The following is a 23080-nucleotide window of genomic DNA, read 5'->3' as shown; positions in this document are numbered from 1 at the left end:
ATATCAAAGGCTGCAGTCAAGTCAAAAGTGATGAGATGTTTATCTTTGTCACAAGATTTGACAACAGCTTTCCTGGTAACGAACAGGACAGAAACCTAACTGCAGGCATTGGGACAAGGCTGCCCAGGAAAGACGGGCACGAATTTAAGGCTACAGCACATTGTGGAAAGGGTAGTTAGATGCTGAGTTGGAAGAAGAGGGTGAGGGGCAAAGATGTAGAGATCAAGGACTGGTTTTTGGAGAGAGGTGGTGATCATAGATTCGAACATCAGGAAACACTGTAATAGGAGAATAATAACAGTCCCAGGACATCATTTCAGGAGTTCCTTAGGACAGGATTCTAGCCCCAAACATCTCCAGCTACTTTAACATTGATCATCCATCCAACATAGTCAGGAAAGTGGGGAAGTTCTCTTAATTCCTCAGAGAATGAAGCAGTCCGCAACTGTATGCTTGGCTTAACAAGGGTCAGCAAACATTCATGCTACAAAAGTGCTAGACAATGACTGTCTCCAATAAGAGAAAGTGTAACTACCCATTCTTGACATTCATGGCATTATCATCAAGTCCCAATCATCAGCATCCTGGGGAATACGAATGACCAAACACTGAACTAGAGCAGCCACTGAAATACCATGGCTATAAGAGCAGGTCATAGACTGGGGATCCTGTATTGAGAAACTAACCTGCTGTCAATTCAAAGCTTTTTTTTAAAAAACCATTTCCAAGGCACAAGTCAGGAGTTTGATGGAATACATTCCACTTGCCTGGATGAGTGCAACTCCCACACTATCCAGGACAAAGCAGACCCCCTGATCGGTGCCACATCCCTTAGGCAATGCATTCATTCCCTTCACCATCGGCACACAGTGGCAGTAGTTATTTGCCTGGGCGACTCTGACACTACCTTCCAAACCTGCAAATTCTTTCACAAAGGAGGACAAAGGCAGCATGTGCATGGGAACAATACCATCTGCAGGTTCCCCTCTAACAAGGAGGTCAAAGTGGGCCTGGGACAGAGAATTAAAATGACTGGTAAATAGAATCTCAGGGTGACTCTTGTGAACTGAACAGGGGCACATTGAGAAATGTACCCCCATCTGTGTTTGGCTTCTCCAATGTAGCGAAGGCCATCCCTCTCCCTCTCTGATCCGTGTCCAATGAAGCACAATGTGAACTCAAGGATCAGCTTCTCATTCTCTAATTAGACAGTTCTGATGAAAGGTATCTATGCAAGTAACTCAGTTTTTCCTCTTCACAGATGCTGCCTGACCTGTTATAGAGTCAGAGAGTCATACAGCATGGAAATGGGCCCTTCAGCCCAACTGGTCCATGCTGACCAAGATTCCCATTTAAGCTAGTCCCATTTGCCCATGTTTGGGCCATCTCTCTCTAAACCTACCTATCCATGTACCTGTCCAAGTACCTTTTAAATGTTGTTAATATACATATCTCAACCACTTCCTCTTGCAGGTCATTCCGTATACTGACCACCCTCTGGGCAAAAAAGTTGCCCTCGGGTTCCTATTAAATCTCTCCCCTCAAACCCATGTCCTCTAGTTCTTGATTCTCCAACTCTGGGAAAAAGACTGTGTGCATTCACCCTATCTGCGCCCCTCATGATTTTATACACCTCTATAAGATCAGCCCTCATTCTCCTACAGTCCAATGAAAAAGCCCCAACCTGCTCAACCTCTCGCCATAACTCAGTCCTGGCAACATCCTCGTAAATCTCCTCTGCGCTCTTTCCAGCTTAATGGCATCGTTCCTATAGCAGGGCAACCAAAACTGAACACAATATTCCAAATGTGGCCTCACCAATATCTTGTACAACTGTAACATAACATCCCAGTTTCTATATTCAATGCCCTGACTGAAGACCAGCGTGCCAAAAGCCTTCTTCACCACCCTGTCTACCCTGCGATGCCACTTTCAGGGAACCATGTACTTGTACTCCTAGGTCCCTCTGTTCTGCAACACTCCCAAGGGTGCTACCGTTGACTGTGAAAGTCCTATCCTGATTTGTCTTCCCAAAATGCAACACCTCACACTTATCCGTTGATTTATGTTGATTTTTTTCTAGCATTCTCTCTTATTTCAGATTTCAAGCAGCTGAAGCGGTCTGTATCTCATAGTTCCAGTATGCAATTTTTTTTATTACAGTCTCTCTACTCTATTCCTGTTTAATTCCATCCATTTACACCTCTTCCAGATAATTGGTTTATTGTCACATGTACCTAGATACAGTGAAAAACCTTGTTTTGCGTACCATCCATGCAGATCATTTCAAAACGTAAGTACATCAAGGAAGTACAAAGGGAAAAGCAATAACAATGCAGAATATAGTGTTACAGTTACAGAGAAAGTGCAGTGGAGGGAGACAATAAATCTTGACCTCACAACCTCTCTCATCTTTATCGTACAAGAGGTCTGTTCAAGAGTCTTATAACAGTGGGATAGAAGCTGTCCTTGAGCCCGGTGATGTGTTTTTTCAGGCTTTTGTACCTTCTGCCCAATGGGGGGAGGGGGGGGGGGGGATGGTCATGTGTGGGAGAGGAGAGGGGATGACCAGGGTGGGAGGGATCTTTGTTTACATTGGCTGCTTTCCATCAGCTATGATGAACAAGCCTTTCCCACTCTGTCACAGCAGTCACCAACACCATGTAATTCACTCTCTCTGGTCTTAACTCTTTTGTAGACATTCCTTTGTTCCCTCCACCCATCTTCCTCCTTTGTAACTTACAACGCTTTGAGTTATAACTTTTCCAAGTTCTGATGGAAAGTCAAAAACTTCCCTCCTGTCTACAGATGCCATCTGACATGCTGAGTAGCTCCAGCATTCTATGTTTTTAATTTTATATTTCCAGTATTTGCAGGTTTTTTGCTTTGATTACAGCTTAAAATAATCTACCAAAAATAATTCTTCAGTTTTTATAGTAGCTTCAACATTTGCCAAAAAAAATTGATTATTCACTCTCTGATAGTATTAGGATTGGATCATTTCTGTCCCTGACCACGTTGCATGATGAAGATCCCAGTTCTGTGCATAACAGTCCACAGGGGTAGAGACAGCATAGTTGGGCAGCAAGTTCAACCAATCACCCATTTGCCAGTTCTTAATAGTATTTTGTTCTATTTACTATGCCGAGATGCTCAAATGCGACTGTTTCTCCACTCAGCAGTTTTCCTTACTTCCATTTTCCTCAGGAGACTGTCTTCCTTGCACAATTCCATGAATGCTAATTGCCCTTTAGTAGCTTACTACAAATTATGCAAGTGCCTCACAATGGAGTGACTGACAGCTATTTCACTGTAAAATGCATCATAAATGCCTTCCCACCCCAAGACTAGAACAGAACAATCTAGCCATAGAAGGAGGGGGATGTGATACTACTACAAACAGCTGAGCCAAGTGAGCTCCAGCAATGCAAACCATGATTGATGTTTCTTCAGAAGTTATAAGCAACATTTTAATCCAGCCCTTTCAGAGATTTCCACATGTTGGTATATGCAACCAGGGATGGTGGGCAAAACACCAGCAAAAAAAAAGGTTCACTTTTCAGATCGGACACTGTGGGAGTGCCTGATATCCAGGCTGGGAAACAAGAGATTTCAAACAAAGCTGTACGAGATGCTGGATTTGACATTCAAGGGAACATGCAGAATAACCACAAGCATGGAAAGGACATTTAAAAATGTGAAATAGTTTTCCTCAGCATGTGACCCTAAAATGCAGTCAGGGAACATGCCCACAGAGACTGTAATGCTGGTATAGTTGTCCTCTGCACAGCTGAGTCATGTAGATGCTACAAGGGCCTTTTGTGGGAAAACACAATATGCCAGAGGCAGAAAGGCTGTAAACCACATGTTAGAAAAGGTGGGAATGCTTGCTATGCAGGTTATGGAAGTCACCCAGCCTCAGAATGCCACTGAATAGGGTACACTGTGTGAATACACACATCCCTAAAGAAGGCAACCGTTGGTAAGCAATGTAGTTTCCATTAGCCTTGTCTGTAAGGGGACAAAGGTGTAGAATAGTCTCAAATGGATACCATCCATGCACTGGAATTGGAAGATAAAGAGATGGATATGTTAAATGGAGTTTACTGTACACCTGCAATGGGAATTATAGCCTTCACAACTTAAAATAACATGATCAACCTACTAATTTTGATGGCTATAGGACAAAATGCACACCAAAAACATCTCAAACTGGTGTTACGACATCCATGTAGGAGGACCTCTGCTGGTTATGAGTGGTACAAGACTTGTGCATTGCAAATGTACAGGTGAGTCCAGATACCTAACAGAGTGGCATCATGGCCTTTGATTGGATTAATTCACTTGAGTTGAAGGATTGTATGTTTCAAGGAAATGTGACATTGGGTGATGACAAGATCCTGAAGCCACTCAAGCTTTGAGGTGTGCTGGTGCCACCCAAAGACACTACTGGTCAGATGGGCTTGACAAGTAGTCTAGGCTGCACAGATGTGGCCACACTAGCCCTGCTGGCTGCAGATCTAATGGTGTAATCACAGAGAATGAAAAATTGGGAGTCATTGTTCCCTATCTGGGAAGGAGAGGGTAGGTATTCCCGAGGAGAGCATGGTGAATACATAAAACTCCCTCCATTTAAGTAGATACAATGGTTGAGGTTCAGATAGTGACGCACACATACTAATACAGATGGAGTCTGACAAGAGCCTATCTGAAGAAGAGTGCATGGATTGGGCCATAAAGTGGGGTGAATGAATGAATGCAAAATGTTCTCAAGAGAAGGGAGGACCTTGGGTCAATGCAAGGTTGCCTGCATGAGAGACTGTTAGAAGTTCCAAAAGTATGGCACCAAGGGTTGCGGTGGAATTACATGGCAGTGCACGAGAAGGTGATATGCCCAAATATAAGGCTGTGGGATATCAAATGACATTGAATGAATTGTGGAAGTGTTTTTTGAAAGCCTGTGATTTGCAGTGTTGACAGTTTGAGTGATTGTCTGTACACATTTACTTCACTGCAGGGTAAGGAAAACAAATATTGCATAAGAATGGCAATGAGATAGTTGAGCAGAAGATGTCTGTGGAGGTCACGAAGAATTGGAAAGGAAAGCTTATGGACCACAGCTTTAAGATAACAGGCAGCAGTGACAAAACTAGTAGAGCCACTGACTTGCAGTGCCACAGACCCCGGATCAATTCTGACCTCGAGGGCCATCTGGAGTTTGGATGTTCTCCTAATGATCACATGGGTTACCTCCAGGTGCTCGTTTCCTCCACACCCCAAAGGCATATAGATTGGTAGGTTACTTGACACTGTAAATTGCCCCTAGAGTGCAGATGGTAGAATCTGGGGGAGTTGATGAGAGTGTGAAGAGAATAAAACAAAAATGGGATTAATGGAGGATGAATATAAATGGGTGGTTGATGATCAGCATGGACTCAATGGACCAAAGGGCCTATTTCCGTGCTACACTTCTCTCCGACTCTAACCAGAAAAGTAGACCAGTGTGAGCAATCCTGCAGCAACAAACTGTTCTTAATGAGCAGCTAAGACTCAAAGGCATGTCGAAGAAAATGATTTTGTTTTTTCTGAATGGGGATATTCAGTCTTCAGCAGCTACCAGTTCAGAAGTGGGCTCAGTGATATGTTTACATGAGACTATAAAACCCAGTTCACTAGACGGTTAGGGGAACAACAGTACCATTATTCGAATCCACTAGAAAGGCAAGTAGCTCAATGTGAGGTGCTGTTGTGAGGCCATTTCAATCAAGTTGGATGGTACTGCTGGGATGGAAGGAGACTGTGCAAGTCTTGGAAAAGACTACACATGCTATTCATCAAACTACTAAATGGTTTGAACCAAGTGCCTGAATTCCCATGTTCAAATTTTTGGTTATCTCTAAGAGCTCAAGAGAATGGCAAGGATAATTCTGAGGCCAGGATTCTATATTACAAGAAGAAACTGAAAAAAAATGAAATTGGCATACTTTGGAGAGCAGGAGAAATCATATTTTGGAGATCCAAAGCTGTAAACACAGTTTACATTGAAGGAAGTGGGTTGGCTTTTAATTCATCATAGATAAAAATAAAAGAGCTAGTGGGTGGGGTCATGTATACAGATTGCAAAACAGAGTTCTACAGTATTGAAATGACCATTCCAAACAGGTGCAGAAACTGATTTAGGAACTTCTTTCCAGGGCTGCCAAAGAATCAGGTACTAAAAGTAAACATGAAAGTCACAAATGACATTGGTAGATATAGGAACAATCACCCTGAGCCTGTCCCATGATTCAATTAGGTCATGACCGATCTACAACTTCAGCCATCTGCTTTGGATTTATAATTTTGCATCTCAAATATCTGCCAGTAACTTTGCAATTTTCTACTGATTCATCTTCAACAACTTTTTTTTGGGAGGGATGGAGCATTAAGTGTTAAACATCAGCTCAGAACATCCTACCAATAATTGTTAGATTATGTTCCCATGCTGCTTCTGGATAATAAGACAACAATAAAAAATAGTAAATCCTTTAAGATATCTTTATTAGTCACATGTACATCGAAACACACAGTGAAATGCATCTTTTGTGTAGAGTATTCTGGGGGCAGCCCGCAAGTGTCGCCACGCTTCCGGCGCCAACATAGTATGCCCACAACTTCCTAACCCGTACACCTTTGGAATGTGGGAGGAAACCGGAGCACCCGGAGGAAACCCATGCAGACACAAGGAGAATGTGAACTCAAGTGAATTAATTAGATCACTCCTTAATCTCTATTCCAGTGAGTATAAGCCTGGTTTCTGTACTTTAACTTTCCAATGTATTCCTCTTGAAGTGCAGTGGCCATACTGAATGCAATGTGGTTTAAAAACCAGAAACATTTAATAGGTCAGCAGCAGAGAAAAAGAATTAATGTTTCAAGTTGAAGATCCTCTGTCAAAACTGGGTTCAGAGAAACAGAAATAGTTTTAAGTGCAGTGAAGGTGAGGAAGGAATAGATGGGACAAAAGAAATATCTTTGATAAAGCAAGGATGAGTGAGTTGGAAGCTTAACAGGGCAGCAAGAGAGTGAGAGAAGACACGAACATGAGCAAAGAAACTTAAGAACATGAGATGAGGGCAATTTGGGAGAGAAGATGCCAATAGAAAGCTGCAAAATGCAGAGCTGTGGGGAATGCCCAGCAGGTCAGGTCAAGCCAAGCTAGTGGAGAGAGAAAAACTGAGCTACATTTACAGATGGAGGATCGACAACAAAACTGGAGAATTCTGGTGCAAACAATGAAATCAAGTTACCCAAAGCTGTTGAATTCGATAACAAGTCCTGAATGCTACAAGGTGTTGTTTCTCAAACTTGTACTAGGCCTTATTATAAAAGTATAGGAGGCTACCGAAAGATAGATCAGAGTGCAAGTGGGATGGACAATTAAAGTGGCAGAGAACAGGAAGCTTGGGGTCAACCCTGTGGACTAGATGCAGGCATTCTGCAAAACAGTCACCCCCAATCTTCGTTTAGTTTCTCTAGTGTAGTGGAGATCACATTAGAACACCGAATACAGTACACTAGATTGGAGGCTGGAGAGGGTTATAGGCTCAGCCAGCTCCACATGAGCACAACTCTCCCCGCCATCAAGGACAACTTCAAGAGGCGGTGCCCTCACCACCTGGGACATGCCCTCTTGACATTACTACCATCGGGGAGGAGGTACAGGAGCCTGAAGACCCACACTCAGTGTTTCAGGAACAGCTTCTTCCCCCTCCGCCATCAGATTTCTGAACGGTCCGTGAACCCATGAACACTACCTTGTTATTCCTCTTTTGCATCATTTATTTTTGTAACGTGTAGCAAATTTTATGTCTTTCTGTCTTGCACTGTACTGCTGCCACAAAACAACAAATTTCACGACATATGTCAATGATAATAAACCTGATGCTGTTGTGCAAGTGAATTGCTGCTTCACCTGGAAGGCCTGTTTGGGCTCCTGAATGGGTGGGAAGATGCGCATTAAAAGGACAGGTGTAGCACCTCCTTCAGCTCGATGGGAAAGTGCAATGAGAAAGGGAGTGGATGGAAAGGTGGGGACTGAAGAGCAGACTAGGTAGTCAACAAGGGAACAGTCTCTAGAGAATGCTAAGAAAGGAAGGGAGGGGAACATGTGTCGGGTGGTGGAATCTTGTTGAAGGTTCAGAAGTTATGGGAACATCTTCCCTGCCCTCCCAGCATTCTCAAGGGATTGTTCCCTTCACAACTCCTTAGTCTGACTTCCATCTCCACCCCCAACCACTCCCCTTCTCATACACTTTCTCATGTAACCAAGATACGCAATTACTTTCCTATCACTGTTTTCCTTCCAAACACTCCTCCTGAGTGAAGCTTGCATTTCTTCCAAACTAGCGTACAGCATCTGATGGTCATAATGTGGTTTCCTCTGCAATGGAAAAAACTCAGCACAGAATAGGTGATCGGTTTGTGGAGCACATGACTCAGTCCGCGTGGCAACCCTGTTGCCTGCCACTTTCATACTCCATCTCACTTCCACTGTGACCTTGTCTGTGGCCTCTTACACTGTTATTATGAAGCCCAGCATAAGCTTGAGGAACAACTCTTCATCTTCTCCCTGGCAATAGTGAATTCAACAACTTCAGGCAACTCCCTTTCTTTGCTTGTAGTGGAACTGGCCAGTTCTGCTGAAGGCCATCCATCTATTGGAATTTTGGCTCAGTTTTTATTCCCTCCACTAGCTTGGCCTTCCCTATAGCTCTGCATTCCCAAGCTTCCCTTTGCTTGTGTTCTCTCTAACTTCCCCCCACCAATGTATCAACCAGTTTCTCCCGGGCTTCACCCACTAGAGATATTCCCTATCCCCACTGTAACTTCAAATTTGTCTCTCTCTCTTCCCTGGTTCTGACAAAGTGTCTTTGACCTGAAATGTTAACTCTTTCTCTTTCCACCAATGCTGCCAGACCTGCTGAGTTTTTCCAGCATTTTCTGGTTTTAATTCAGATTTCTAGCATTTGGAGCTTTTTTTTGATTTACGATGATGTGGATACCTGAAGGTGTTACCAACTTTACCAGTTTGTGGAATGTCTAAGGGACGTTTTTCTGGAGCAACTTGTTGAAGAGCCCACCAGGAGATCGGCTGTTTTGGATTGGGTGCTGTGTAATGAACCGGAGGTGATTAGGGAACTAAAGGTAAAGGAACCACTGGGAACCAGTGATCACAATATGATTGAGTTCAGTTTCAAGTTTGAGAAGGAGAAGCTGATAACTGGTGTATCGATATTTCAGTGGAACAAAGGAAATTACAATGGTATGAGAGAAGAGTTGGCCCAAGTTGATTGGAAGAGTAAGCTGGCTGGAGGGACGGCAGAGGAGAAATGGAAGGAATTTCTGCAGGAATTAAGGAAAATGCAGGATAGATATATTCCAAGAAAAAAGGTTTTGAATGGAAAAAAGGCACAAATGTGGATAACGAGAGATGTGAAGGCTAAAATAAAAGCAAAAGGGGCAGCGTACAAAGAAGCAAAAATTAGCGGGAAAACAGAAGACTGGGAAGCTTTTAAAAACCTGCAGGGAGAAACTAAGAAGGTCATTAGGAAAAAAAAGATGAATTATGAAAGGAAGTTGGCAGATAACATTCGAAAGGATACTAAGAGTTTTTTTAAATACATAAGGAGTAAAAGAGAGACACGGGTTGATATAGGACCAATTGATAACGGTGCAGGAGGTATTGTAATGGACGATAGAGAGATGGCAGTGGAATTGAATGAATATTTTGCATCGGTCTTCACCGTGGAGGACATCAGCAATGTGCCGGTTAGTCAGGAGTCTCACGAAATGGAACTGAGTTCAGTTAGGATTACTGGGGAGGAGGTGCTAGGAAAACTAAATGGGCTAAAGACAGATAAGTCTCCCGGACCGGATGAGGTGCATCCCCGGGTTCTGAAGGAGGTGGCTTTAGAGATAGCGGAGGCATTGGCGATAATTTTCCAGGAATTGATAGATTCCGGCATGGTTCCGGAGGACTGGAGGGTCGCAAATGTAGTTCCATTGTATAAGAAAGGTGGGAGGCAGCATAAAGGAAATTACAGACCTATTAGTCTGACGTCAGTGGGGAAAATTATTGGAATCTATCCTCGAGGATGGGGTTACGGAATACCTAGAGGCGCAAGGCAAGATAGGTCCTAGCCAACATGGTTTTGTGAAGGGAAGATCCTGCCTGACCAACCTATTGGAGTTTTTTGAGGAAATCACAGGTAAGGTGGATAAGGGAGAGGCGGTAGATGTTGTGTTTTTAGACTTTCAAAAGGCCTTCGATAAGGTGCCTCACAAGAGACTGATTAATAAGATGAGAGGTCATGGAATTACGGGTAGGATAGCAGAATGGGTGGAGCTTTGGCTGGTTGGCAGGAAGCAAAGAGTGGAAATAAAAGGATCTCGTTCTGGTTGGTTACCAGTTACTAGTGGTGTGCCGCAGGGGTCGGTGTTGGGACCGCTCCTTTTTACCTTGTACATCAACGATTTGGATAATGAAATAAATGGTTTCGTGGCTAAGTTTGCGGATGACACCAAGATAGGTGGAGGAGTAGGGAGTATTGAGGAGATAGGAAGGTTGCAGAGAGACCTAGACAGTTTAGGAGAATGGGCAAGGAAATGGCAGATGAGATTCAATGTTGAGAAATGTGCAGTTGTACACTTTGGAAGCAGAAATAAGCGGGCAGATTACTATCTAGAAGGAGAGAAAATTCAAAGTACGGAAGTACAAAGGGACTTGGGGGTACTCGTGCAGGATACCTTAAAGGTTAACCACCAGGTCGGATCGGTGGTAAAGAAAGCGAATGCTATGTTGGCATTCATTTTGAGAGGTATAGGGTATAAAAGTAAGGAAGTGTTGATGAGGCTCTACGGGGCATTAGTGAGGCCTCATTTGGAATATTGTGCGCAGTTTTGGGCCCCACATCTTAGGAAGGATGTGCTGATGTTGGAGAGGGTTCAGAGGAGATTTACGAGGATGATTCCAGGAATGAAAGGGCTTACGTATGATGAGCGTTTGTTGGCTCTTGGACTGTACTCGCTGGAGTACAGAAGAATGAGAGGGGACCTCATAGCGACATTTAAAATGTTGATAGAAAAGGACAGAGTAGATGTGGCTAGGCTGTTTCCCTTGGTGGGTGAGTCCAGGACCAGAGGGCACAATCTTAGAATTAGAGGGCACAGTTTCAGAACAGAGATGAGGAGAAATTTCTTTAGCCAGAGGGTGGTGAATTTGTGGAATTCCTTGTCACGTACAGCAGTGGAGGCCAGATCAGTGGGGGCGTTCAAAGAGGAGATAGATATCTAAATAGTCAGGGTATCAAGGGATATGGGGATAAGGCCGGAAACTGGGATTAGAATAGTTTTTTTTTCTCCCCATTCCCCATTTCTTTTTCCCTTTTCCTTGGAGCAGACTCGATGGGCCGAATGGCCTGCTTCTGCTCCCTTATCTTGTGAACTTCAGGGACGAGGCAGGCTGATGATAGACAGAAGTGGAAGTTGAGGGATATGATACTGCACTATTCTAACAAATGCTGATCAACTATGAAGCTACATTAGAAGTGTTACGGGAGAAAGTACTTTGGTTTTCAGACTGACCAAAAGAGGCGACAGTCTAAGTCTCAGCCATAAATCCATCACCTTTGGGCTCAAGTCACACTCCAGATATTCAAACTAAAAATTCCAAACACACCCATGAGTACAGAACTGGTGAAAAGGTGCACTGTGAGAGATGTCTTCAAATGAGAATTTAAGTTGAAGTTCCACCCAACCTCATGGATGGATGTCATTATTTCAAAGAGCTATACCCAGCGTCCTGGGCAATATTCATTCAACAATACTCAGCTAATTTGGTTATCATATTGATGTTTTTGAGCACTTGCACTGGTCGCCTCTCTGCCTAATGGCGTTACCTCCATTATAACTGTGACCATCATTTCACTGGCTGTACAGCTGTTCTTTGGGATTTCCATGATATGAAAAGCATCATCTAAATACAAATCCTTCCTGTAATAATTTTGGTTACCCATCTTAAAATGTTTAAAGATGTAGCAAATTATTTTATGGAAACTTACCTCATAAATATTTGGGTGCCACATTTTTGTCAGAAATCTGAAGGTTGGTGGAGAATATGGATAATCTATTGGGAATTTCAGATGAGCCTAGGAAAGAAATAAAACGCAAAGTAAAAGTTTCTGTTAAAGCTATTTTAATGCACAACTACAGTTGAATAACTCTGCAAACGAACAATGTACGAGGTAAAAGTTCACTCCAGCAGAGGAAAATAAAATGAAGATTATAAATGATGATACCAAAGCTTCCTAAGACATGTCTATGAGGTGGCATATTATATAGAGACATGCACGGTAGTTATGTTACTGGACTAGTAACCCCAAGGTCGGGACTAACTGATCTGGAGACATGTTTAAATCTTACCATAAGAGCAGGGGAATTTAAGCTCAGTTAATTGAACTGCTATTACAAAACTACTAGATTGTCTTAAAAGGTCATTTAGATCACGTTAGGAAGTGAAATCTGCCAACCCTCTGTTTCTCTGCCATCCCTACCTGGTCTAAGTCTGGCGGTTATGGTTAATGTTTATCTGCCTCTTAAATGGACCAGTGCAAGCTCCCCAGTTGTGACAAAGCTGCATGAAAACTTGGACCTTCATGTGAACTGGTCAAGTTCAAAGAGTTTCAAAGAGAACACTTTCTCAAAAGGAATTTTTGGATGGCTAATAAATGCTGACCAGCAATGCACACATGGTGTAGGTTTGCAATAGTATATCCTGCAATTAAACTGGAAATTGTCACAAAATTGCTAATAGCAGGAATTATTGAGTAAGCCATAAATTAACCAAACCTGCCTAAACTTAAAGTATTCTAAAAGGAATATTCCTTGTATACTATTATTTAATTATTCAGTGAGAATGTCAAACTTCGATACCAATTATGTACCCCCAATGGACTTCCTTGAACATTAAATTCCTTGACAAAAACAAGAATACACAACTTCTCACACCAGAAGGCATATGCAATAAGGCCATAATCTGACTTTAAAATGATATGGGAAACAAACTTCAGACCACATTGGTGCAGACAAAATGGGAGCACCAAGCCCACTTCTGTGCCACCCTCCGGTGCTACAACCAACTTGAAATGATTTGTCTTGACACGTTAATTGGCAGAGCAGGCTTTAGGGGGCAGAATGACTTACGCCTGCTCCTAGTTCTGACGTTCCTTGATTCCTGAATATTCAAAAATGGATCAATCTTCAATATATTCCATCATTCTCTTATGTACAGATTTTCAAAAATTCATTCATCACTGGGTGACGACATCTCTTTTCATCTGAGTATTGAATGACCAACTTTTTATTTTGAGACCGTCACCCCTGGCTCTAGACTCCTCAGTCGGGAGTAACATCATCCCTGTATCTACTCTCTCAAGTCTCATAAGAATTTTGCGTATTTCGATGAGATCATTGCTCATTTCTTAAAAATATAAACTCTAGGAAGTACAGATTCTGTTTTTTAATCTCTTCTTTTACAACAAACTCACCATCCCAAAAATCAATTTGGTGAACCTCCGTTGCACTTCGTCTATCACAAGTAAATCTTTATGTAGCGAGGCCAAACCTGTACACTATATTCCAGGTGTGGTCACACCAAGGCCTATTTAACTAGAGCAAGAGGTCTCTACTCTTTGTCTGGGTGAGCACTTTAATCAACAAGGCATACCAGGCTAAGGACCACATGCTGGTAAATGGAAGTAGTATAGATGGGTACTTGATGATTGACATGTATGTGGTGGGTTGAGGGGTCTGTTTCTGTGCTGTACGACTATAACTCAAATTGCATATTCTCTCTCTGCAATTTGTGTACAACATTGCCCAGGTCCTTTTCAGCAACACTTATCAATTTCTCACCAATCTCTGCTTTTCTATTTTTTTCCTTATTGATATAGGGTAGACTACTTCCTTCCCCGACCCCCCCACATTATCTTCCACACAGCAGATCCCTGCCCATTCACTTAAACTGAATACATCAGAAACAGGAACAGGCAAAGGCTAGTCATCCCCTTAAGCCTGTTCTGCCATATGGAGATAATGACAAATTGGTCTCAAATACTTCCTTACTCTCTTCCCATACCCCTTCACTCTTCAGTTCTTCAAATATCTGTCACTCTATGCCTTGAATATATTCAATAACTCTGTCTCCATAGCTCCCTGGGATAGAAAATTTCTAAGAGTCACAATCCTCAGAGAAGAAATTCCTTGTCTCCATTTTAAATGAATGATCCCCACTTCTGAACCAGGCCTCTCTACTTGGGGAAACATCCTTTCAGCACTCATCCTGTAAATCTCCCTCCAAATCATACATGGTTCAATAAGATTAATTCTCATTCTTCTCAACCTCTCTTCATTCGAGGAATCAGTGCAGAGAAGGTTCACTAAGCTATCTCCAATGCAAGCATATTAGAATCATACAGTCACACAGCACAGAAATAGGCCCTTTGGTTCACTGTCCACGCTGACCTATTTGCCCATCTGCAGTAATCCTATCTGCCCACATTAAGTCTGTAATGATTGTATCTGATTCCACCATCTGTCTTTGAGCTCCAGATATCAACCATACTCTGTGCAAAACAACTATCCCCTCAAATCCTCTCTAAAACTCCTTCAACTCACTTAAACCAATGTCCTTTTGTTTTTGATGGGAGAAAGATTCTGGCAAACTACTCTATCTACGCCTCTTAGATTGGGTAGATAGCAATGTCCTAGACACAAAAATCTTAATTTGCTTCAACAATGACTTTCCTTCCTTTGTAAGAGTGAAAGTAAATATATTCACAGATGACTAGACAAATGCTCAGTTCCATTCACAATTCACAGAAGTTAACAATTCTATGCTTGGATCCAAAAAGATCATGACAACATTTGGGCATAGCTTAATAAATGGCAAGGAACATTCATGCTGTTCAAGTACTGGCAATGACCATATCCATTCTAGCAAGTACCTTATATTCTGAACATGCATTTAAAACAAAAATCTCTTTTTGCAATTTCAGATTTCATTCACCTTTCACTATTAACAAGCAGAGTATTTATTGAACCACGAGAGATTCATTACTGATGATATTCAAGGTTCCTTGCTGTGCTGGTATACAAATCACTGAAGGCCAACAAACAAGTGCAACAAGTGATAAGGACGGTAAACAGCATGTTAAACTTTATTATTGGAGGATTTGAATCGAGGTGCAAGGAAGTCTTATTACAATTTATGAGACTACATCTGGAGAATTATGTACAGTATTGGTCTCCTTACCTAAGAAAGCTGTACTTGCCATGGAGGGAGTGCAGTGAAGATTGATTAGACTGGCTCAGATATGCAGGAATGCCAATGAGGAAAGATTGAGTAGACTGGGACTTATCCTTTAGCATTCACAATAATGAAAGGAGGTCTAAATGAAACGTGCAAAGTACAGCTACAGAATAAGGGACTGAGACTGAGACTTTTAGGACTGAAATGAGGGGAGATTTCTTCACTTAGAGGTGAACCTTTAGAATTCTTTATCCCAGAAGGCTCAGTCATTGTCAATCATCACAAAACTCAATAGATTTCTGCAAATATTGGGAATCAATCGGAAGTGTGCTAGAAGATGGCACCAAGGTAAAGATCAGCCATAATCTGAATGAATGATGGGACAGACTCATAGGTATAGATGGCCTACTTCTGCTCCTATGTCTTATGTTCCTACCACCATCAATTATGTCATTTCTAAATTTGTGAGTGATACCAAAGTTGGGGATGAATGTTTAGGGTTAGGAAGCAGAAGGGTCAATGTTGGGAAGGACTGCAATACAATACAGGAGGATATTAATAAACTTGCAGAATGGGCAAATAATTGGCAAAGGATGTTCAACATGGATAAATGTCACATAGTGCATTTTGGTAAGAAGAATGGAAAGGCTACTTATCACTAGGAAGTTGCTAGACAAAGTGATCTTGAAGTACAAACACACCACTAAAAATTGTTTCCCCCCAAAAGTGGAAACATTCTGTCTGGATCCAGCCTATCAAAAGCTTTCCTAATTTTAAAAATCTGTATTAGGTCACCTCTCAGCCTCATTTTCTGTTCATTCCTTCCTGATTTATACCCCCTAGCACTTCTGAGTGTTATCTTGGTAAACATTCTCTGCACCATCTGTATCCTCATTACAATCTGGTGACTGGAACTGTATCCTGTACTTTAAATGTGGTCTAACAAAGGTTTAATACAGCTTTGGCATAACTTTCCTACTTTCAACCTATTCCTTTAGAAATGAAGTGCTTGTCTTCCACCTGTAGAGAAGAGCATAACTATGGGCTATTAATACAAGATGGTCAAAGAAGTCCAACGGAATTCAGAAGAAAAATCTTTATCCAAAGGGTGCTGAAAATGTGGGATTCATAAACACAGGGAGTGGCTGAACTGAATAATGTAGATATATTTAAACTGAGGCTGATTGGGCTAATGCCCTCTTTCATACTGTATATTCTTTGTACTCCCATGTAAATAAATTTCTCCTGGTCTCCAGACCTTTTTGTTTTCTCTTTCAGAACACAACCTTTTTCCACGACTTAAATTTTTCATAAAGTGTACAGGGGAGAAAAATTTGCAATCCCCTTCCAAAACTTCAACCCAGGAATATCAACGTATTTTGTGTATGTTCTTCTCATGTTTTTGGTCCAAATATGGTTCTGGTACAGCTATGCTACATTCCCTTCAAGGCCAATATGATGTGGCTCTCCAATTGTGCAACTTTTACTCCAGTTCTCTATAACTAAGCTAACAATCCATTAATCTTTTTGACTGTTTTCTATACCTGTCCTAACATTTTAAAGATTTGTGTATGTGGAACTCTGTCCCTAACTTGCCCTGTCCCTACCCTCAACCCTCGGGACTACTAGTTGTTCTAGCTTTTCACCATTCTGAAAGGATTCTGTTCTAACCCTCTTGAAGTCCAAGTAATCAAACTCATTATTTGTCTACATTGAAATCCATTCGCTCAGTGCAAAAAAAAAATCCAAAACTTTCAGTAGGTTTGCAAGTTGATGGCAGTCATTGTTCGGGAACTCCCACATAATGTGCATAAGACCCTAGCACTGTGCAGGGATACATCATTGAAAATTGGGCCAGCATTTTTGACACTGAGGATTCACAAATGTTCAGACATTTCTGACAGGTTAATAGTAGCTAGGAATAGCTCACTGCAGTAGGAAATTCTAATCCATTAAAATGGATGTTCCAGGAAGGTCAACATCAAAACCTAAGCTTTATACAATGATTTTGGCAGCAGATGTCATTTTATGAAGTAACAAATATTTCATAAACAATTTCTTGGAACATAAGGATTATTTATGCACAATATTTGGAAGAAAATGGTGTTGAAGTGAAGCACAGGCAGAACTAGTTTGCTTTGCTGCATTTAACTTAGAAACTTGGAAAATGGCTCTTTATTGTTTAGGGAGAACAGCTGGATAAAGAGGAAGGTGATAGAAGACAGTCTCATAGCACAGAAACGGGTCCTTCAAGCCACCAGGTCCATGCCAACCTTTTTGCCCATGTACACTAATAAGATGAACAAGGGACAACAAATTCACCACAAAGACACAAGAGACTGCAGATGCTGGAATCTGGAGCAACAAATAATTCTGCTGGATGAACTCAGAGGGTTGAGTAGCATCTGGGGGGTAAAGGAATTGTCGATGTTTTGAGTCAAAACTCTGCATCGGTACTAATGCAGGGATTCGACCGAAAAGTTGACAAAAATCACCTCACTATGAAGACTGATATGCAATTACAATAAATTAAAAAATGTCAAGTACTTGACAAAGATAAAATAAAAAGCAGACTGGCTTGAGTTTGACAGAAAATGTCAAAATCTCTGGGATTTGCAATAAAGTACCTCACTACAAATTATATTCATATATATTTGTACCGATATCGAAGAATATAGGAACAGGTGGCGGCCAAATAAATCTTCAGGTGAGTTTTGCTTTTCAACTAGGTCATGGCTGATCTATACCAGGATGAACCTAACTGCTCCTATACATTTTAATTGAAAATACCAAAATGAAAATCATTGCCCTAGGTGAATGATCCTGCTGGTTGCTTGCATCCATACATTACATTCAAATGTCTCTCCAAAACTGAAGAGTGCCAAAACATTATTGACACTGCTGTTTAACTGAGAGGCAACTACAGCGGCGTGCAAAAGTTTGGGCACCCCGGTCAAAATTTCTGTTACTGTGAATAGCTAAGCGAGTAAAAGATGACCTGATTTCCAAAAGGCATAAAGTTAAAGATGACACATTTCTTTAATATTTTAAGCAAGATTACTTTTTTATTTCCATCTTTTACAGTTTCAAAATAACAAAAAAGGAAAAGGGCCCAAAACAAAAGTTTGGGCACCTGCATTGTCAGTACTTAGTAACACCCCCTTTGGCAAGTGTCACAGCTTGTAAATGCTTTCTGTAGCCAGCTAAGAGTCTTTCAATTCTTGTTTGGGGGATTTTCACCCATTCTTCCTTGCAAAAGGCTTCTAGTTCTGTGAGATTCTTGGGCCATCTTGCATCCACTGCTCGAGGTCTATCCACAGATTTTTGATGATTTTTAGGTCGTGGGACTGTGAGTGCCATGGCAAAACCTTCAGCTTGTGCCTCTTGAGGTAGTCGATTGTGGATTTTGAGGTATGTTTAGGATTGTTATCCTATTGTTAAAGCTATCCTCTTTTCATCTTCAGCTTTGTTTTTAAAAACAGAGTGTGTGATGTTTGCTTCCAGAATTTGCTGGTATTTAATTGAATTCATACTTCCCTCTACGTGAAATGTTCCCCGTGCAATTGGCTGCAACACAAGCCCAAAGCATGATTGATCTACCCCCGTGCTTAACAGTTGGAGAGGTGTTCTTTTCATGAAATTCTCTGGGGAGTTATTTTTCTTCAGATTCTCTTTAGTCACATGAAGTTGTACAGTAGAAGATCTCACGACGTTCTTCAAATATGAATAGCTCACATAGGAGCAGCTGGTGCTGATGCAACCATAACTCAGCAAAAGTTGCTGTCAGAGGAGAGTCAGTGCCAAATGAATAACTCCCCAGAGAGAGTTGATGTCAGAGGAGTTGCACCCCACCTGGAGTTGGTGTTGGGGATCTCTCTTACATTGCACCTGGTTCTTATCGCCAAGTGAAAATCCATACATCAGAGAACATAGCCCAGCAAAAGTTGTCACACACCAGTATCCCCTGCCCATTGGTAAAATAGTGGTATGCCCTATTATGACATGCAACATAACCTAATTCTGACTACAGACAATGTCCGACAAATGAAATTGCACAAGCAGAAAACTGAAATTTTCCTGTCTGGAGTTATCAGTTGCACTTTTGAGGTGAATTGCTAATATTTGAAGATTCCTGCCAAAATTGGGTGGGTTATCAAATGATGCTTATCAAAAATCTATCGACCTCAGTCTTAAAAGCTTAATTTCTCCAAGGTAGAGAATTTCATTTGTGTGAAAAATTTACATGATACAGGTGATGCAACAGCCATTTGCAAAAACAAAGTATGTTGGAGGAACTCAGCGAGTTGAGCAGCAGCTGTGGAGACAAAGAGGTGGTTGACATTTCAGGTTGAGACCCTGCATCAGGACTGGGAGCGTAGAGGGAAGACTGCCAGAACAGAGGTGAGAGGGAGCGTTGAGACAGGGTTGGCATGCAAAGAGGGAGATGGGCAGATGGAGCCAGAGCATAAGAGTGAAAAAAGGGATGGCATCCTGACAAGAGACTGGGTGGGAGGAGGTGTAGTCAAGGTAGCCGTGGGAGTTAGTGGATTTATAGTAAATGTCAGTAGATAGTTTGTCTACTGAGAGAGACAGAAGTATAGAAAAGGGATATAGGTGTCAGAAGTGGTCCAAGTAAATTTGAGGCTGGGGTGAAATTTGCAAATCTCATTTAAGAATTTAGGAATATTTGGATTTGGGCAGAAAATGCATTATTTAAAAATAATTTACATATCATTCATCTGTATATACAAAATCAAATTTGCCACTGAACAAGGGAGATTTCATCCTTGTTCAGTGGCAACACTTCCACTTCATGGTATTCATGAATGCACTTCATGTTTACAGAACAAGTAGTGTAAGAAACAGTTAAATAATTACATTTTCACTGGATTTGAGTTTATACACCAGGCAATATCAAAAGGGTCTATCTTTGAATTTAATTAATGAGATTAAAACATTTAAAATATTAGTGGGATGAACCAGAGTTCAAGGATTAATAACGAAGAAATCTACAAGATTTCATTTTAACCTGTATGCTATCAAGTGGCAAGAAACATGCCTTGGGCAGCAATTCCTGCTTGGACATGAGCAGAAGGTAGACAAATGATGATGGAGTGATAATATCACGTTACTATCAGTTATGAGATTGAAATCAAAATCTGGGAATTAAAGTTGTGAAATACAAAGCAACAACACTAATGCAAAAAAATTTGCAAAACTGCGTGAATAGCTGATTTCATCAACAGGGGGCAACAAATTAATTCATCAGTCAAAATATCCTCAGGGAAAAGCTTTCTCACTGACTTGCTTTTTTGCTAAATATAGAAATGCACATCAACACTGATTTCACAATTCCAGCCTGGGCATGAGTAAGCAGATTTGGTTGGGGCTAAATAAATACATGCTCTCCACTGCAATTGGCAAAATGTTATTCAAATGCTTGTGAGCACAACTTTGACATTCAACTTTAAGTATAGCATAGTTTCAACAAAAAAACAGTAATAACATTCTATTCCTCTAATTTGTATTATTTTATTGATGTTTTGATCAATTTAAATATGAATCCATACACCAATGATTAACAATTTAAGTCATAAACAGTGAAAATTAATTACCTTTCTTGTATTCAGAAAACTTGGATAAGTTATTGGTTGTTCGATTAATGCAAATGCATTCACCTGGAATCCAGGTTATGCTGATATCAACTTACAATGATGTTAAAAGAATCTACCGAAAATTTTAAAATATCACTGCACATTGGAGTCAGGTGAATTATCACACCAAATGCTAATTCTCAATTAAAAAAAAACATTTTAAGTGAAAGTTTAAGACAATAGTCTTAGTTTTTTCTACGACTATTACTAGAAATACTGACATCAGTTCAGAGACCATTCCTGGTATTTGAAAGTGGATTAAAAATTCCTGGGTAATTAAGCAAATTGTTGTTGGCTCCTATCCATCCATCTGGTATACAGTGGCATGCAAAAGTTTGGGCACCTCTGGTCCAAATTTCTGTTACTGTGAATAGCTAAGCGAGTAAAAGATGACCTGATTTCCAAAAGGCATAAAGTTAAAGATGACACATTTTTAATATTTTAAGCAAGATTAATTTCCATCTTTTACAGTTTCAAAATAACAAAAGAGGAAAAGGGCCCGAAGCAAAAGTTTGGGCACCCTGCATGGTCAGTACTTAGTAACACCCCCTTTGGCAACTATCACAGCTTGTAAACGCTTTCTGTAGCCAGCTAAGAGTCTTTCAATTCTTGTTTGGGAGATTTTCACCCATTCTTCCTTGCAAAAGGCTTCTAGTTCTGTGAGATTCTTGGGCTGTCTTGCATCCACTGCTTCCTTGAGGTCTATCCACAGATTTTCGATGATGTTTAGGGCGGGGGACTGTGAGGGCCATGGCAAAACCTTCAGCTTGTGCCTCTTGAGGTAGTCCATTGTGGATTTTGAGGTGTGTTTAGGATTGTTATCCTGTTGTAGAAGCCATCCTCTTTTCATCTTCAGCTTTTTTTTTTAAAACAGAGTGTGTGATGTTTGCTTCCAGAATTTTCTGGTATTTAATTGAATTCATTCTTCCCTCTACCAGAGGAATGTTCCCCGTGCCACTGGTTGCAACACAAGCCCAAAGCATGATCGATCCACCCCCGCGCTTAACAGTTGGAGAGGTGTTCTTTTCATGAAGTTCTGCACCCTTTTTTCTCCAAACATACCTTTGCTCGTTGTGGCCAATAAGTTCTATTTTAACTTCATCAGTCCACAGGACTTGTTTCCAAAATGCATCAGGTTTGTTTAGATCTTCCTTTGCAAACTTCTGACGCTGAATTTTGTGGTGAGGACGCAGGAAAGGTTTTCTTCTGATGACTCTTCCATGAAGGTTTTCTTCTGATGACTCTTCCATGAAGGTCATATTTGTGCAGGTGTGGCTGCACAGTAGAACAGTGCACCACCACTCCAGAGTCCGCTAAATCTCCCTGAAGGTCTTTTGCAGTCAAATGGGGGTTTTGATTTGCCTTTCTAGTAATCCTACAAGCAGTTCACTCAAAGTTTTCTTGGTCTTCCAGACCTCAACTTGACTTCCACCATTCAACTGCCATTTCTTAATTACATTACAAACTGAGGAAATGGCTACCTGAAAACGCTTTGCTATCTTCTTATAACCTTCTCCTGCTTTGTGGGCATCATTTATTTTAATTTTCAGAATTCTAGGCAGCCGCTTAGAGGAGCCCATGGCTGCTGATTGTTGGGACAAGGTTTGAGGAGTCAGGGTATTTTTCAAAGCTTTGAAATTTGCATCACCTGGCCTTTCCTAATGATGACTGTGAACAAGCCATAGCCCCAACAAGCTAATGAAGGTCTGAGAACTTGGTAAAAGTTATCTGAGAGCTTAAACCTCTTGGGGTGCCCAAAATTTTGCATGATGCTCCTTTCCTTTTTTCACTCTAAAATTGTACAAAACAAAAATAATACACTAATCATGCATAAAATGTTGAAAGGAATGTTTCATCTTTAACTTTATGACTTTAGGAGATCAGTTCATCTTCTACTCACTTAACTATTTGCAGTAACAGAAATTTTGATCGGGGTGCCCAAACTTTTGCATGCCACTGTACTACTTACAATATCTTTTCATAGCTCTTTTTACATCAAATTAATTCACATCTCCTGGCATCACAAACCTTACCATAATGTTTTTGCCTTAATGCAAGAGACAACTTTTCTCCTGAT

The 23080-nt window shown here is 41.1% G+C and overlaps 1 protein-coding gene across 1 annotated transcript in view; it reads right to left on the bottom strand.

The window, feature by feature from the left end:
• The window catches only part of ube2r2 (ubiquitin-conjugating enzyme E2R 2), an 84814-nt gene that overhangs the window by 7701 nt on the left and 54033 nt on the right, over window positions 1-23080 (bottom strand). The window contains exon 2 of the mRNA XM_052010311.1: window positions 12102-12188. Coding sequence (XP_051866271.1) covers window positions 12102-12188 — 87 coding nt within the window. The remainder of the gene's footprint in view (window positions 1-12101; window positions 12189-23080) is intronic.

The sequence above is a fragment of the Pristis pectinata genome, chromosome 2 (assembly GCF_009764475.1).
Source record: "Pristis pectinata isolate sPriPec2 chromosome 2, sPriPec2.1.pri, whole genome shotgun sequence".
Taxonomy (NCBI): Eukaryota; Metazoa; Chordata; class Chondrichthyes; order Rhinopristiformes; family Pristidae; genus Pristis; species Pristis pectinata.
Note: the sequence above shows the minus strand (reverse complement) of the source record. Positions and strands in the feature narration are given on the sequence as shown.